We start from the raw sequence: 18,285 nt of genomic DNA on the forward strand, positions 1-18,285 counted from the left end.
ATGGAGAGGTACAATTTCATCAAAGAAATTGGCAGTGGAGCTTTCGGAAGCGTATGGAAAGCTGTCAATAAGCAGTCTGGAGAACTTGTGGCGATCAAAGCGTTGACGAAGAGGTATCAATCCTGGGAGGAATGCAAGAATTTGAGGGAAGTGAAGTCACTGCAGAAACTGAATCATCCTAACATTGTGAAGCTCAAAGAACTGGTGAAGGAAAACGATGTTCTATACTTTGTGTTTGAGTTCATGGATTGTAACCTTTATGAACTAATGAAAGACAGAAAGAATCTCTTCTCTGAAGCCGAAGTTCGGAGGCTGTGTTTTCAAGTTTTCCAGGGTCTGAATTACTTACACCAGAATGGATATTTCCACCGGGACCTGAAGCCTGAGAACTTGCTTGTTCTGAAAGATGTGATCAAGATTGCTGATTTTGGTCTTGTAAGGGAGATTGATTCATGTCCACCGTACACGGAGTATGTCTCGACGCGCTGGTATCGAGCCCCGGAGGTGTTGCTTCACTCACAGTTTTATAGCTCTAAAGTTGATATGTGGGCAATGGGAGCTATAATGGTTGAGCTATTCACACTTAGTCCTCTCTTTCCGGGGGCTAATGAGGGAGATGAAATGTACAAAATATGCAGTGTGATAGGGAGTCCTACTGAGGATTCTTGGGCTGATGGACTTTGTCAAGCAAGGTCTATTAACTACCGATTTCCGGAGTTAACCGGTTTGAATCTCTCTGTGTTCCTGCCTTCGGTGAGTAAAGACGCGGTCAGCCTTATCGAATCACTTTGTTCCTGGGATCCTTGCAAGAGGCCAACTGCTGCAGAGGCCTTGCAGCATCCTTTCTTCCAGAGATGCTTTTATGTTCCGCCGCCTCTTTGTTGGACAGCAGTCGATAGGAGAATGTATTATTTGCCTTCTCAAGCGCTGGATGATCCTTTCACTAGTGGTGTGCAACACAAATTGAAAAAGACTAATCAGATTCAAGATGCTGATAAGAATGATAACTTCATGAACAGATGTGCCAAGCAACAGAAGTACTCCATTAACAATTGTAGAACAACACTTGGGGAGTTCCGGATATGGTTGAGGAAGTAGCAAACATGACTACTGCTTCTCCCTGGGAGTCGTTCGGCCAGCCGAATTCGCCTCAGTTGAGGACTGGAAACTTGTTTCTGCGGCCCAGTGTGGCAGAACTTATACCAGAAAAGTTGTAAGATGAAATAGAGAAGCCTCTTTTGGAAGAGGCTAGCATTTGAGATTATTTTAGAATGATATACAAGGAAAAATGTCAAGTGACCAGATACTGAGATTGAAACTAATGCATAATTTTCTATCAACGTGTTTCTACTTTATCTATACTTATTTCTGCAGAAAAAAAAATTTCAGCACTTCTGCCAATTTACTATGTGGAATGTTGTCGTCTTTACAGTGGTATGACTGAAGTGCACTAACTAGTGAAAGGTAACAAGAAATCATAGTCAACTAGCATTTTCATGTACAAAAAAATCAGTGCAAAAACTAATGACTGTAAGTCATACTTGTCATTCAATGTGCATTTCAGGCTTCAGAAATGCTTAAGTAGTGAGAAAGTTGAAGAATCTTAAACTAATTAACTTTCATCAACTAAATGTGAATGTAGAGTGAGAGAACTAAGAAGTAATGTATACCTGAGAAGACTTGAGTTGGGAATTATAAGTTTATTAACCTATGTGGCAGAAGTCTAAGAGAGTGCCTCCAATATGGAAGGCTCTCTTAAGCTTGGGTTAAAGAGAAACGTCAAATAGGGAGGGGGGAGGTGTTGGGAAATTCTTTGGAAAATCAGAGGCTTTCTCCGGGAAAGTATTTCTTGGAAAATTTCTGGTGTAAGAACTGTTGAGAGGATGAGAGAGTCAAAATAGGTCGATTTTCTGGATTTGTGGCGGCAAAGCGTTATTTATTACTGGTACATATTTTCTTTTTCAAAACGACACTGTTTGTAATAAATTGGTCCTAGCTAAAAGACAAGATATCATATATCATCTTGTAACTTATCTGGCCCTCTATCACATATATCATATTTTAACTTATCTGACCCATCTAATCACTTGATTGTGACCGATATATGTTCGAGTCCCACCAAATGGCCACTTATCTGGCCCATTGGATTTATAGTACATTCATGGACTTCAAGGATTAGTCGAGTTGTGCATAAATAGTATAAACACCCCGATCCCAAAAAAAAAAAAAAATCCTTTTGTGAATGTTTTGTTGGATTCTGGTCGAGCTTTCAGTATTGATAACCATTATTATAGTATACAGAAGGCCGTTAGACAATTTATTATTTAAATTAATTTACTACTTTATTCTATCTAATAATAGTTATTATCAATTGCTTAGGGTCTAAGGTATCCTTATCATGTAACAGTGAAAAGTTATATACCATTTGGTTTCAGTATTCAGTGCAATTAGGGCTTTCCCAATTGAACAAGATTGTTTTTATCCAAAAAAAAATAGATTTCTTTAATTATATCTATTTTTGAGAACTTTACAAAAAAAGCTATATTTATAAAGGCTCTATATCAAATTAGGTTTAGGGCTTTCATCCGTTTAAGATGGTGTCTGTCAGCAAGGATTTGTTACTTCTGTAGATGTCCACCACTATCGGGATAGTTACAAATAAATGCAGGCTTGAAGTATTTGAAGACATCAAGACGAAGTTAACTTTATGCCGTTGCTGGAAATAAAAAATACAATTTTACGGGAAGTTATGCCATAACATACTGCTTAGAGCTGAAAACGAATGATATTAGATTTTCACCCCAAGTTTGCACTTGTGACGAGATTAGGACTTGGAGAACCACTCAAATTAAAATTAAGAATGAAACCAGGTCAAGACATACAGTCAATGTCATGGAAGATTGAGGATTTCCAGAATAATGACGAAATTTTCTATATAACTACAGACTAATCTTAATGAATGAATATATAACACGATAAGATGATAACTTGTCTTACCCAAGACGTTGTCAACCACCTTCTTATCAGTTTCTCTGAAGAATGACAAGGGCAAGAGAAAGCTTTTCCGAGGACCTGAACGACCATACTTGGACTTCTCACCTTCTTTAAGCTCATTCCGAGCTTTAACATTGTTCCATCCTGTTTCAGCACATACATCCTTCCATTCGCCAAAACATTTCACAAACTTCAAGTGAAGGCTCAATAAGAACACTATCAGCTTGCCTGCTTTCTCAACAATCTCCTTTTCTTCTGGAGTCAAGACTCTTGCTCTACCTGATTCACAGGAATGGACAACCTGTTCTGATAAACATCCCGAAAGTGCAAAGGTTCCTGTATTAGCCGCTTATTTCAGTACCATTCTGCTTCTTTTCGTATATTCCTTCAAACTTTCCGGGATATCAATCAAGTTGATTCTCCTTTTAACTTCTTCTTCGTCGATAATTCCAGCTCTTCGTCGCTGAAAACTCCTCGGTTTTCATGGATCACACGAGAAGTTTCCGACCTCGCGCGAAACGCTAGCGCTAGAATTCTCTTCTTTCATGGGGTCTGAGATCCTTCTTTGAGCAATCTGATCTCTTTTATCATCAGCCACACAAATTCCTGAAGACACTCTGTTTTTGCTTTACAAGTTTCAAGAACTCTCCGTCGTCGTCGAAAACTCTCCGGCTTTTCTGGCATCACCGAGAAGTTTCCGACCCTTCGAGCGAAACCCTGCGCTAGAATTCTCTTCTTTCATGGGGGTCCTGGATCCTTTCTTTGAGCAATCTTGTCTCTTTCATCTCAGCCACACAAATTCCTGAAGAACTCTTGTTTTTGCCTTTACCAAGTTTCAAGAACTCTCCGTCGTCGTCGAAAACTCTCGGCTTTTCATGGCATCACCGAGAAGTTTCCGAGGCGAAACCCTGGCGCTAGAATTCTCTTCTTTCATGGGTTCTTGAGATCCTTTTCTTTGAGCAATCTTGCACTCTTTTCATCCCAGCTGCACAAATTCCTGAAGTACTCTTGTTTTTGCCTTTATCAAGTTTCAAGAACCCATTACTCTTGACAGGCGGCTGCTTCTGCTTCTGCTTCTTCTTCTTCTTCTTCTTCTCCAAGTGATCTTCTTCCAATTTCAAAGAAGCCAAATCTGCAACCACCAATAAAGATTCAAAACTGGTCCAGTTTGGATCAATTCGATGCCTCTTTCCTCGAAATCTTTTGTACTCAGCAATGATTTATCTTCTTCCTTCCCTCCATCTTCTGTAGGTTTCTTTCTTTTTCCCTTTCTTTTCCATTTCGGAGATGGAATAACGATGAACAAAAGCTTTATTTTGGAAGGCTAGTTATCTCTATTTCAAGCCATTTACTTAATTATAAAACGATTATTACAAATTTCAGCAGTCTGATTTGGTTGAATTTCTTGATGTAGAACAAGTACAGTCCTCTTTTTAGACAGTTGATGATGGTAATGGAACAGAGACAGAAAATGCTACAAATTCAAGTGTAGGTCAAGACCCTCCTTCTAATGGAAGCGGCGAAGATTTTACAAATGATGAGTTCTATAAGGAGCTATTCCCAGAGGAAGAAGAATAAGTACAATCGTCTTTTTGGATAACAGTTGATGATGGTAGTGCAACCAAGAGTGAAACTGGAACAAATTCAATTGTTAATGAAGACCCTCCTTCGAACGGCAGTGAAGAAGATTTGACAACATTCTTCGATGGGTTAGAAGATAATAAGTTTTATAAGGAGTTATTCCCAGAGGATGAAGAAGAAGTTCTTTTAGACTCATGAGTTTGGCTGATATTGGGCACTTGATGAGCTCATTGCCTTTGGAGATTGTACAGAGTTTCTGATCATTATTTTAATTTGATCAAAGTTGATGATGGTAGTTATCCCCTCTGAAGATAATGTATTAAAAAACACTATTTACAATATTCAATTACAAAAAGATTTTTTAATATTTATTTACCTTGACTGTTTTTAGTATTTGATAGGCCTTTAAGAATGGTCTTCAGTTGAGAAACATTATCCTCGTTGAGTATCACGGAAAATATCTTTCAATCAAGAATGGCAAGTCATTGGTCAAACAAGATAATTGCAGACAGAAACACCATTTCATGCTTAGCAAAACCGATTAGAAGTCAGGTATTTAGATCTAAACAACTTTGAAATATTTAGATATCTGTTTTCAAGAAAATAGGGATCCCCATTATGAGAAAATTATTTGTTCTTGTGAATGGTAAGAGTTCATGTATGTTATTCAATCAGCAATGCAAACACTATTAACTTGGGAACCGCCAGGGCAGATGCAAAACTTATTCCTGTGCGATTTCATTCTGCACACCAGAGTTGCATTGTTTTTATCTATGTCATTGTTCTGAATGTGAAATTATTTGTCATTCTTGCATTTTTCTACTGATTGTTTTCTTACTTATGATTCACAATTATCTTCCTAGAATACAAGCATAGTCCTAAAATATGTTTCCATCAAGGACATAGCCAGAAACTCATTCTAGGGGAGTCAACACGTTAATTAAACTTAAAAATATAATTGTAAATAAACATATAATAAATATTTTATATTGGGTATAAGTTATACAAAAATATGAGTATTTATTTGTAATGTTCTTTATAATTAATATATATATAATTGTGTTTAACGAACAATATAGAATAAATTTATAATACTTTATCGAGGGTAAAACAAAACCAAGAAAATTTACTAATAAACAAGTTATTAAGTCAACACAAATAACAACACCTCCAAATTAAATTACAGTAAAAGTTCTACTAACAAAATATTCAAAGATTTATCTAGCTTTTATAGTAAAATATGTTAACTTTTTGTTGTAATTTCACTTTTATGTTTCGAGCTTTTAAAATAATGCATCAAAATACATATTTTTTTATATTTATCTTTCTTTTCCTAACTTGAATATTTTGATATGACTCATCTGTAAGTAGTCTAGATAGTTAAAATGAATTGGAAATAGTGTAGATAGGCACATGGTCCCAAGTTCGATTCTCCATCTAAGCACCCGCAATTTAAGTGGGGGACCGTAACGGTGGGTTGTAAGTTATATATATATTTCATAATTTTTCAAAGTCAAGGAGGGTCAACTGACCCCCCTCCCTCCGACCCTGGTTTCAATCATTATGATATGAATATGCAAGTAGTTCTGTGATACCTAAAAAATGCTAAGACCAAATACAGATTGAAATAAAACACTATGTCAATCTAGTTCAAATCATGATGATTAGTTAGCCTTCAGATGGTCAATAATCAATATGGTCAATACTCAAAACTTTGGCATGCAATGTACTAAGGATGTACTGGGACCTCAATAGAATAATTTGTTATCCATTTCATAGTCAGGTGGCATTATTCAAATATATGCAAAGTGTTTATTTAGTCCATATAAAATTACTTATTCTTTAAGCAATTTCCACCAGCTTGAGGGAGGGAAACATCCTTGTGTGGAATATAACTAGAATCATATTGAGACAAACAAACAACTCGAATTGAGTTCTCCATTAGAAGATGAACTCTTTTAGTGGTCCTAACACCAATAAAGTGATCAGCTTCCAATATGGGTACTTAGAAATCAACTTTAACACATACATTTTAACAATGGTAGAAATTCCCTATTGCATAGAAAACAATGAGATGCACAATAGAAAGAAAAAGTAAATAACACAACATATGTGATAGAAAAAGGCCAAACTTGGGCAGAATTGAACAAATCAGGAACTTCATAAAAGGCTAAGCATTGAACATTTCTTTCTATTATCTAATTACTATTTGATGAAGATGTTCTTTAATCTAATTACAAGATCTCATGACCTCTTATAAGTTCCTATTTTCTGCAAAATCATAACTCCATATTTAGCTTTAAAGGTAACAAGAAATTCATAGTCAACTAGCATTTTCATGTACAAAAAATCAGTGCAAAAACTGATAGTAAAGTCATACTTTGTCATTCAATGATGCATTTCAGGCTTCAGAAATGCTTAAGTAAGTGAGAAAGTTGAAAGAATCTTAAACTAAATTAACTTTCATCAACTAAATAGTGAATGTAGAGTGAGAGAAACTAAGAAAGTAAATGTATACCTGAGAAGACTTGGAGTTGGGAATTATAAGTTTATTAAACACCAATGTGCAGAAGTCTAAGAGAGGCCTCCAATATGGAAGGCTCTTCTTAAGCTTGGGTTAAAGAGAACGTCAAATAGGGAGGGGGAGGTGTTGGGAAATTCTTGGAAAATCAGAGGCATTTTCTCGGGAAAGTATTTCTTGGAAAATTTCTGGTGTAAGAACTGTTGGAGGATAGAGAGTCAAAATAGGTCGATTTTCTGGATTTGTGGCGGCAAGTTATTTATTACTGGTACATATTTCTTTTTCAAAACGACACTGTTTGTAATAAATTGGTCTAGCTAAAAGAAGATATCATATATCATCTTTGTAACTTATCTGGCCCTCTATCACATATATCATATTTTAACTTATCTGACCCATCTAATCACTTGATTGTGACCGATATATGTTCGAGTCCCACCAAATGGCCACTTATCTGGCCATTGGATTTATAGTACATTCAATGGACTTCAAGGATTAGTCGAGTTGTGCATAAATAGTATAAACACCCCGATCCAAAAAAAAAAAAAAATCCTTTTTGAATGTTTTGTTGGATTCTGGTCGATGCATTTCAGTATTGATATACCATTAATTTATAGTATACAGAAGGCCGTTAGACAATATTATTTAAATTAATTTACTACTTTATTCTATCTAAATAGTTATTATCAATTGTCTTAGGGTCTAAGGTATCCTTATCATGTAACAGTGAAAAGTTATATACCATTTGGTTTCAGTATTCGTGCAAATTAGGGCTTTCTCCAATTGAACAAGATTGTTTTTATCCAAAAAAAAATAGATTTCTTTAATTATATCTATTTTTGAGAACTTTAAAAAAAAGCTATATTTATAAAGGCTCTATATCAAATTAGGTTTAGGGCTTTCATCCGTTTAGATGGTGTCTGTCAGCAAGGATTTGTTACTTCTGTAGATGTCCACCACTATCGGGGATAGTTACAAATAAATGCAGGCTTGAATATTTGAAGACATCAAGACGAGTTAACTCTTATGCCGTTGCTGGAAATAAAAAATACAATTTTACGGGAAGTTATGCCATAACATACTGCTTAAGCTGAAAACGAATGATATTAGATTTTCACCCCAAGTTTGCACTTGTGACGAGATTGGACTTGAGAACCACTCAAATTACAAATTAAGAATGAAACCAGGTCAAGACATACAGTCAATGTCATGGAAGATTGAGGATTCCAAATAATGACGAAATTTTCTATATAACACAGACAATCTAATGAATGAATATATAACACGATAAGATGATACTTGTCTTACCCAAGACGTTGTCACCACCTTCTTATCATTTCTCTGAAGAATGACAAGGGCAAGAGAAAGCTTTTCCGAGGACCTGAACGACCATACTTGGACTTCTCACCTTCTTTAAGCTCATTCCGAGCTTTAACATTGTTTCCACCCTGTTTCAGCACATACATCCTTCCATTCGCCAAAACATTTCACAAACTTCAAGTGAAGGCTCAATAAGAACACTATCAGCTTGCCTGCTTTCTCAACAATCTCCTTTTCTTCTGGAGTCAAGACTCTTGCTCTACCTGATTCACAGGAATGGACAACCTGTTCTGATAAACATCCGAAAGTGCAAAGGTTCTCTGTATTAGCCGCTTATTTCAGTACCATTCTGCTTCTTTTCGATATATTCCTTCAAACTTTCCGGGATATCAATCAAGTTGATTCTCCTTTTAACTTCTTCTTCGTCGATAAATTCCAGCTCTTCGTCGCTGAAAACTCCTCGGTTTTCATGGATCACACCGAGAAGTTTCCGACCTTCGCGCGAAACGCTAGCGCTAGAATTCTCTTCTTTCATGGGGTCTTGAGATCCTTCTTTGAGCATCTGATCCTTTTATCATCAGCCACACAAATTCCTGAAGCACTCTTGTTTTTGCTTTATCAAGTTTCAAGAACTCTCCGTCGTCGTCGAAAACTCTCCGGCTTTTCTGGCATCACCGAGAAGTTTCCGACCCTTCGAGCGAAACCCTGCGCTAGAATTCTCTTCTTTCATGGGGGTCCTGGATCCTTTCTTTGAGCAATCTTGTCTCTTTCATCTCAGCCACACAAATTCCTGAAGAACTCTTGTTTTTGCCTTTACCAAGTTTCAAGAACTCTCCGTCGTCGTCGAAAACTCTCGGCTTTTCATGGCATCACCGAGAAGTTTCCGAGCGAAACCCTGGCGCTAGAATTCTCTTCTTTCATGGTTCTGAGATCCTTTTCTTTGAGCAATCTTGCACTCTTTTCATCCCAGCTGCACAAATTCCTGAAGTACTCTTGTTTTTGCCTTTATCAAGTTTCAAGAACCCATTACTCTTGACAGGCGGCTGCTTCTGCTTCTGCTCTTCTTCTTCTTCTTCTTCTTCTTCAAGTGATCTTCTTCCAATTTCAAAGAAGCCAAATCTGCAACCACCATAAAGATTCAAAACTGTCCAGTTTGGATCAATTCGATGCCTCTTTCCTCGAAATCTTTTGTACTCAGCAATGATTTATCTTCTTCCTTCCCTCCCATCTTCTGTAGGTTTCTTTCTTTTTCCCTTTCTTTTCCATTTCGGAATGGAATAACGATGAACAAAAGCTTTATTTTGGAAGGCTAGTTATCTCTATTTCAAGCCATTTACTTAATTATAAAACGATTAGTTACAAATTTCAGCATCTGATTGGTTGAGCTTATCTATAAATTAAAAGAGCTCATTTAAGTGAAACTCTTTATATAATAAAAAAAAAAAAAAAAACAAAAAATTGTTGTAATGTTGTTTAGTTGTAATTCTAAAGAGTTTGATTTGAAAATTATTTTCGAAAACTATATTCTAATAACCTACTTTTCATAATTTCTACTTAAATAAACTGACCATATAATTAATTTTTTTATCGACGAGTATTATTAGAGTTGGATTAATGTATTTATTTATGTCCTGATTTACGTTAGAAAACATTCTAATTATATTTCCTTTGGAAATAAAATAATTAGAACTTTTTTTTTTAATCAAGAATTAGTACAGTATAATCTCTTTAAAAAAAAAAAAAAAATCTGCATTATTGTAACTCCGGATAATAAAGTATCATGTTTAAAAAAGGGCAAAACAGTAAACAACCATTAGTTGAATAACATGTGTTAAGAAGTCAATTTCAAAACTCAGGGGTGATAAATGAATATTCTCCTTCAGAAAACTTTCGTTCAAGTTAATAACTCCAGGATTCAATATAAATACAATCCTTATGTTGTTCGGATACCGTCTTCAAACTAAATATATATTACTTCACCTGAGAAAATTGCTTAGATTTTAGTTCTTAAACACTTTCTCTCGTTGCTGTTCATGGGTTTCTTGAGAAAGTTTAGAAATCTCTTCTTCCGGGAAAGATTTCACTATGGAGGCTGTGGATTTTGAAAGGCTTCAAAGCTTGAGCAGCGTCAGAAAATTTCTGGTTTGTTCTCCTGTGAGCTTTTCTTGAGTAAAGAAGCATCTGTTTCGTGTGTGTACTTGTTCTGGAAGTAACCATGGAGAGGTACAATTTCATCAAAGAAATGGCAGTGGAGCTTTCGGAGCGTATGGAAAGCTGTCATAGCAGTCTGGAGAATGTGTGGCGATCAAAGCGTTGAGAGAGGTATCAATCCTGGGAGGAATGCAAGAATTTGAGGGAAGTGAAGTCACTGCGAAACTGAATCTCCAACATTGTGAAGCTCAAAGAACTGGTGAAGGAAAACGAGTTCTATACTTGTGTTTGAGTTCATGGATTGTAACCTTTATGAACTAATGAAAGACAGAAAGAATCTCTTCTCTGAAGCCGAAGTTCGGAGGCTGTGTTTTCAAGTTTTCCAGGGTCTGAATTACTTACACACGAATGGATATTTCCACCGGGACCTGAAGCCTGAGAACTTGCTTGTTCTGAAAGAGTGATCAAGATTGCTGATTTTGGTCTTGTAAGGGAGATTGATTCATGCCCACCGTACACGGAGTATGTCTCGACGCGCTGGTATCGAGCCCCGGAGGTGTTGCTTCACTCACAGTTTTATAGCTCTAAAGTTGATATGTGGGCAATGGGAGCTATAATGGTTGAGCTATTCACACTTAGTCCTCTCTTCCGGGGCTAATGAGGGAGATAAATGTACAAAATATGCAGTGTGATAGGGAGTCCTACTGAGGATTCTTGGGCTGATGGACTTTTCAAGCAGGTTATTAACTACCGATTTCCGGAGTTAACGTTTAATCTCTCTGTGTTCCGCCTTCGGTGAGTAAAGACGCGGTCAGCCTTATCGAATCACTTTGTTCCTGGGATCCTTGCAAGAGGCCAACTGCTGCAGAGGCCTTGCAGCATCCTTTCTTCCGAGATGCTTTTATGTTCCGCCGCCTCTTTGTTGGACAGCTGATAGGAGAATGTATTTTGCCTTCTCAAGGCTGGATGATCCTTTCACTAGTGGTGTGCAACACAAATTGAAAAAGACTAATCAGATTCAAGATGCTGATAAGAATGATAACTTCATGAACAGATGTGCCAAGCAACAGAAGTACTCCATTAAAAATTGTAGAACAACACTTGGGAGTTCCGGATATGGTTGAGGAAGTAGCAAACATGACACTGCTTCTCCCTGGGAGTCGTTCGGCCAGCCGAATTCGCCTAGTTGAGGACTGGAAACTTCTTTCTGCGGCCACAGTGTGGCAGAACTTATACCAGAAAAGTTGTAAGATGAAGAGAAGCCTCTTTTGGAAGAGGCAGCATTTAATTATTTTAGAATGATATACAAGAAAATGTCAAGTGACCAGATACTGAGATTGAAACTAATGCATAATTTCTATCAACGTGTTTCTACTTTCTATACTTATTTCTGCAGAAAAAAGTTTTTCAGCACTTCTGCCAATTACTATGTGGAATGTTGTTCTTTACAGTGGTATACTGAAGTGCACTAACTAGTGCTTTGTTTCTGCAATACAGGAAGCCCTTATTTGTTGCATTTACAGACTTTGGCTGTTTCTCATATGCCAGAAGTTTTTTTTTGTACTGGAAGCCGTAGTTTCTGATGAATTTTTGCAGCTTGTTCTGCATGCAAAATACAATGAGTCAAATTTGTGTTTTGGTCTGTTGAGTGGCTTAGTCATTCTTGCTTGCATGGAACCTCATATCATAATTCCATTAGTCTTTCAGTGGCCATCTATATATCTTTTACAATTTTTACCTATTAAAATAAATAAATAAAAGGAAGAAGGGAAAATGCATGTCCAAACCTGATGTGATTTCTATAACTATCATAGTCAAGTCACTTGATGCCAGTCAAAAAGATCAACAACACATTTCCTGCCGAGAATCAATAAATCCATCTACAAATCTAGTATAACACTAACAATGAACAAAATTATTTCAAGCAATCCACCAGGAACTGCTTAGACTGAAAAAAAAAAAAAATCATTCATCGTTCCATACACCACATGTTCCAGGTAAAAAAATGCTTCGTGCTATCATTTAAATGGAAAACTTTCTCAGATTCTACATCAAAACGACCTGATAAAAAGTAAGATTAACAGTTCTTACAACCAAATATGAAAACAGCCACAGCTTGATCTGTTTCAGCCAACAAAACTCACTGTCATTAAGATATCAGTACAACAGGCCTTCGGTGCCAACTGCCAAGAGTCAAGCCTCTTTCTGGTTCCTTTTCTGTATACTCTGACTGATAATTGATCCTTTCATCTCATCTAAAGTTGAATATGTATGAAATCTTGACTTCAATTGTCCACCAGAAACTACGAGACAGCATCCACAAAGAAACCGCAAATGGGATCATGTAATAGTTGTCCATTCCAAATGAACAATGCTAACCTAATCCAATAAAATAATTAAGAACCAGTCAAAATAATAGGTACACTGTTAATCCTCACGAAAAAGGGGGGAAAATGCACCATCCCTTGACTATTTCATTAAAATTCCCTAGATAACACAATAGATATATATGGTTATCCTGACCAACAATGAGTAACACGAAAGTCATCTATGCCATACTTTTGATGAAATTTTTCAGAAAATTGACTTAAAACCGATGATTAATTTCAGATATTCCAAGATAAGTACACAATTAAATGTACAAAAAAAAATAATAAAAAAAAAATTGAATAACATACATGCAAGGAGAAAAATTTCTACTGATTCTATCAGCCAAAATTCATCTAACTTGCATCAGCAGCAGAGGATGCCCTCTTTTTTCTCTTGTGCTTTGGCTTCACAGCATCTTTCAAAGTCTTCTCTCCATCCTTTCGCAGTCCAGTTCCAGAAGCATCAATAGCTGAAGAAGCTGTATTAATGTCTTCAGGTGGTTCCTCTGGCCTCACTTCACTGGGCTTTTTCTCACCTGTCAAGTCTTGTTGCTTCTTCTTGGGTGTTAATGTTCCTGCATAGATCATGCTTAACACTGGTCAGCTTGTAAATCCTTAGAATCCTAATATAAACTCACTGAATTAGACTGTCTATGCTCCAAGGAGCCTAGTGGAATCACATCTTCCAAAAAGAATGAGGATGAGTTTGCATGTTCGATTCTCCTAAAGTGCATGCATGTATTTAAATGAAAAATACAGATATAAAAGTTTATATGTTTGTGCGAGTAAATGATAATCATGCATGACATTCACGAATATGCTGTTATCCCTGCCTTATTTCCAGTCCTCCAAAATTAAATATCACTTTCCTTTAAATCCCAACACTTCACTCCACAAACCAGCAACCTTATAAACCCCATGATACGGAAGTTTATATTCAACGGAAACAAGTTTTAAAAACTGAAAAAAAAAAAAAAAAAAAAAAAAAAAAAGAACAGCCAGACAAAAGGTTGTTGATTATGCTTTTAGAGTAATTAAAAAAAGGTAAGTACCACGTGAAGCTAGAGATGCTTTCAGGAAGTCCGGATCAACACCCTTTGAGTAAGGATCCCTAAGAGGAGAAAGTCAGAATATCTAAGTTAAAAAGCAAAACAATTCAATAAATTAAAACAAAAAATGAAAATCATGCCTCGTGAACACTTCCTTTGGTACAGAAAGCCGAGTTTTTATATAAAGTCATATACCTAAAATCAGATACAAATAAATCTAGAACTTAAAAAGGAAAGCACCATACCAACTTGCAGGCTCCCCAACAAAATTTGTAGTGCCATCATTTCTCCTGCTATTTCCACCTAGTCCAGATGATTTGGTTCCACCATCACAATCATTACTTTGACTGGTACTTTCCTCAGATACAAGTCTTGAGCTTCCCATATGCTTTTTGGGCAACTCATTTGCACCCTTATTGCCAACAAATCCCTCTTGTTCTACTTTCACATTAGCACTACCATCTAGAGCAATGGAAGTAGGGTGACGCTTGATCTTACGTAAGGCTCTTTCTGTGTTGTATGCTTCAACCTACATCAATTACTCATTGAACTATTTGGTCAAGTTTTAGAATGCAAAACTTGGTGGACAATAGTAGCCACAAGATGCTACTATTCGTAAGCTAAGAGGACAAAGATAAAAACTATTTCACATTATAATAATAAATCATCCATGCCACAAAAGTAAAACCAGCATCTTTGGGTTCCTGAAGGACCTGAACTATTTAAAAGCAAAGGTTGTGTCAAACATGTGATCCTCAGTTTCTGGAAACGTCATTACATAAAGTCAACATGGTGTACACTCTTGAATAATTTATTCCCAATGAAAAGGGACCAGGGAACTCACTGTGTCTTTTATCTTCTTTGTTATATCACTAGCCGTCCGGGAAGCGATCCGCAAACATTGCATGATAGCACTTTGCAGGACCCCCTCCCCTCCAGGTTTCTGAATAGCACAAACATCTCCATTTGCATTAAGTGTAGCTGTCATTCTTCCCGTCATAACAGCTTCTTCATGGTGGGTTGGATCTATTACCTACGTGACATTTACCACATTAAAATGAGAGTACGAATAATAAACTTTACTTCTGCATGAATATGCATTTTTCAAGATTACAGGGAAGTTTTATAGGAATAGATTTGCCTACCAGGATGCTCTCACTACCGAAAAATCCAAAAGTAACTGCTACTGGAAGATGATGTACTATCAAGGGCAGCGGTTCTCTTTCCTGTAAAAGTTTTAACACTCGTAAACATGTGTCATAATACATGTAAAGGGTATTTAAAAGAATAACCTATTGAAGCCAGGAACAACATAGTAGCATGCATGGAGACAATTAAAATAGATAGTACTTTTCAACTTCATGAGTGTATCATAACATGCACAGTTCAAATAGCTAGTTTAGGAAGGGAGGAACTACCAAAAAGATAATTGGGTCACTTCATTTTCTTTACCTTATTTTATTCTACTATATTCAAAGATTACTGTGATATGAATTTATTTGGATTTCTAAAGTATTTTACCACATTATATTCCCAATCAATATCCCCGAATCTCAAAGAGATATAATGTCAAGCCAAATATAGATTGTTCAGATAATTAGCTCTCAAAGAGATAACATCAGGAAATTGAAAATAATAGCAATAGCAACATCAATATATGGGTCTCAAAGCTCACTAAATGGTTACTTAAAGTTATAAAGCAAAAAAAAAAAAGTTGTTTAACAGGCACTTAGATTTTAATCTGCGGTTCGGGAGCTAACCTCAGGTGGATGTATTATCACTTCCTGGCCATTCTCTCCTCCTAGTGAGCATTCAGGCCTTCGGAATGTCAAGAGAGAAGCCAAAGCAGCAATATTGGCAGCATCAACTAAATTTCTGTTTCCAGTTCACAAGCATAAATCAATCAAATTAAAAAAATAAACATTGAGCATGACTTCAATAAACAAATAATGTGAGTGTATACATATAATATACATATTCTCTGTTTCCAGGATAAATCAATTAAATTAAAAAAATAAATATTGAACATGACTTCAATAAACAAATAATGTGTGTGTGTATGTATATGAGAATAGCAGCTCACCCCCCATTATCTAGAATGTGGAGATCAATACGGATAGCCCATACTAATTTCCCAGCTAGAACACAGAGTGATTCAGTATCAACTGCCCTGCTTTCCCTGCAACATTATATGAACCTCAAATACGTCATCTATATGCAGAACTTAAAGGTAAAACTATGTTTTCCTCTAAAGGGGAAAAGATTTGTTTCACGTGCAATCCCCACTCTTTCTAAGATGCCAGATCATGATTTCCTCCACATTTCAAGAAATTTGATTCGTCTGAACAATTGCAGAACTCATAAAACAGTATTTTTAATTTAAAGTTTAGAAGAGGTATGTTGCATGAACACTGTGAAGTGTTCAAGATCACTGAACAAGTATATATCATAAAACTCCGAAGAAATTCCAGATCACAAAAAAACAAGTATATTTCATAAGACATTCAAACTTTTGGATTATCTAAACAACTGAAAAACTTCAACTATTTTGGAAACCCAAAAAAAAAAGGTCGGTCAAGCCAATTTATCTTCCAATATAGATTTGAAGGGAAAAGATCATCATTATCACCTTAAACCGCGATCTATTATTCGTCCCAATTCAACTGCAGATTCTCCAGGGCGGCCTGACTCGAATGAGGGATCAGCCATTGGAGAGAACTCAGTGAAGATTGAAAGTGACCCTTCATTCGGTCGGTCCCGATAAGGTTGAACCAGTTGACCAGTCACAAAACCCATTACATGAGTATGTCCTAGCTGCACTTCTGAAGAGCCATCTTCTCTGCACATTCATCAAAAACAAAACAAAAGACATAAAACATTTACATATCTATTGACAAGCCACTAAAACAACATTGCATGTAAAAACAATCACAATAAGATATCTACTAGCTTAAGCTCTCTGCACTACTGCTCAATAATTAACGAAAAAAATTCAATGCATTTACAAAACAATAACATATCAAACCGGAAGAAAAATAAAAATAAAAACTTCCAGTGGAATCAATATACAGCATTGACAACTACAGGACAGGTAAACATATGGGAGGCAAAATTAAGGTTTAACATAATACGCTGAGGCTTCATTAAACTAAGTTGAGATGCAGCGGTGCGTATTTAAGCCCGAAAAAAGCTCATATGAAAATCCCCACTAAATCTTACCATACCGGAATCAAGAGTCTCCAGAAAGCCACAACATCGTATGGGTAACCCATAACTTCACATTTGTAACATTCAACGTCAAATTAATATAAACCAAAGTAACTTCAGTAACATACAACATTTGACTTTATACTATATAGTAATAATTTCCAACACAGTATCAACTATATTAAAAAAGAAAAGAAGAAGAAGAAACCCAGATAATTACATAGGCAAACTTGCCTGCCAAACTTGATGGAAAGTTTACGAAACTCATAAGGGTTCCGGCCATCAACTCTAATACCAGAAAGCAATGCAGACTCTATAAATTTCTTCTCATTCACAGTTAACCTCCATGTATTTGCTAATCTTGCATCCATTTTGGGGTCTCTTCTGCAAAAAACGAAAGAAATAAATTTGCTTCGGGTCTCTCCGGCATTTCAACAGACACATAGGTTTTATAAGCAATTAAGAAACTAAAAATCAAACCTTTACTGGCATGAAAAGCTTTCCTCCGAAATTGAGTTCTGGGAAATCAAGAAAAGAGTGAAAGTTTCAGACAATGTTGTTTGAATTCACCAATTAAAGAAGAAAAAGAAGAAGAAGAAGAAACAGCAGCTGGAAGATGATTACTCAAAACCCTAGGGTTTTGTTTAAGTCAAAAATTTTATTAAGAGAATGCTTTAAAAAATAAATTAAATAAAATCCAAGTATTTTAAGGCCCTGTTCGGCTAATGGCTAGTTAGCATTTATTGTAAACTAAAATGCACATTATTTTAATTGATTAGATTAATTATTTTAAAAATAAGTTTACATTAATTATACATAATTTTCAGAATAAGTTAAAATAATTGATTCAGTTATTACCTTTATAAATTATAATCTTAATATCATATCCAACATGATATTAGGCTAAGATTTCTTTCATTATCTTTGAATTAACTCGATTGGACTCAAATAAAAATTATAACGAACCGTCTGACAAATGGTTTGTTCTCGTAAAAATAAGATTTCAAGCCATCGCATGATTGTGTATATAATTAAAGGTCATTTTTTTTATATTTTAATTATTTTTGGCCTTCCAAAATTATAGGGTTCATAA

The 18,285-nt window shown here is 35.9% G+C and overlaps 2 protein-coding genes and 1 pseudogene across 5 annotated transcripts; 2 read left to right on the top strand and 1 right to left on the bottom strand.

Annotated features, from left to right (window-relative positions):
• On the top strand, positions 1-1,098 carry LOC116106428 (cyclin-dependent kinase F-4-like). The gene has a single exon (XM_031392793.1). The coding sequence runs from the start codon at positions 1-3 to the stop codon at positions 1,096-1,098; it is 1,098 nt and encodes a 365-aa protein (XP_031248653.1).
• Positions 1,099-10,631: 9,533 nt separating this feature from the next.
• LOC116106429 lies at positions 10,632-11,691 on the top strand (annotated as a pseudogene).
• An 849-nt stretch (positions 11,692-12,540) lies between these two features.
• On the bottom strand, positions 12,541-17,868 carry LOC116106432 (exosome complex component RRP45A-like). Of its 4 annotated transcripts, XM_031392796.1 has the most exons (11): positions 17,673-17,867; positions 17,427-17,576; positions 16,615-16,824; positions 16,069-16,164; positions 15,746-15,860; positions 15,131-15,211; positions 14,830-15,018; positions 14,231-14,514; positions 13,989-14,047; positions 13,246-13,511; positions 12,541-12,946 (listed from the first exon to the last, which is right to left on the bottom strand). In XM_031392796.1, the coding sequence occupies exons 2-10, from the start codon at positions 17,561-17,563 to the stop codon at positions 13,291-13,293; spliced, it is 1,392 nt and encodes a 463-aa protein (XP_031248656.1). In that variant the 5' UTR covers positions 17,564-17,576; positions 17,673-17,867; the 3' UTR covers positions 12,541-12,946; positions 13,246-13,290. The 4 variants fall into 4 exon arrangements, with proteins under 4 accessions (XP_031248656.1, XP_031248657.1, XP_031248658.1 ...); XM_031392797.1 differs by lacking the exon at positions 12,541-12,946 and having other exon boundaries at positions 13,127-13,511; XM_031392798.1 differs by lacking the exons at positions 12,541-12,946; positions 13,989-14,047 and having other exon boundaries at positions 13,329-13,511.
• Positions 17,869-18,285: the final 417 nt, after the last annotated feature.

The sequence above is a fragment of the Pistacia vera genome, unplaced genomic scaffold (assembly GCF_008641045.1).
Source record: "Pistacia vera cultivar Batoury unplaced genomic scaffold, PisVer_v2 Contig514, whole genome shotgun sequence".
Taxonomy (NCBI): domain Eukaryota; kingdom Viridiplantae; phylum Streptophyta; class Magnoliopsida; order Sapindales; family Anacardiaceae; genus Pistacia; species Pistacia vera.

Bases quoted from the DNA above. Each gene is read 5' to 3' on its own strand.
- LOC116106432 (XM_031392796.1), bottom strand. From the start codon at position 17,563: ATGGATGCAAGATTAGCAAATACATGGAGGTTAACTGTGAATGAGAAG. The intron at 16,825-17,426 runs GCAAGTTTGCCT...ATGAATGTGCAG, and splicing joins CTTTCCATCAAGTTTGGCAG to AGAAGATGGCTCTTCAGAAG. The intron at 16,165-16,614 runs GTGATAATGATG...ATAATGTTGCAG, and splicing joins ATAATAGATCGCGGTTTAAG to GGAAAGCAGGGCAGTTGATA.
- LOC116106428 (XM_031392793.1), top strand. From the start codon at position 1: ATGGAGAGGTACAATTTCATCAAAGAAATTGGCAGTGGAGCTTTCGGA.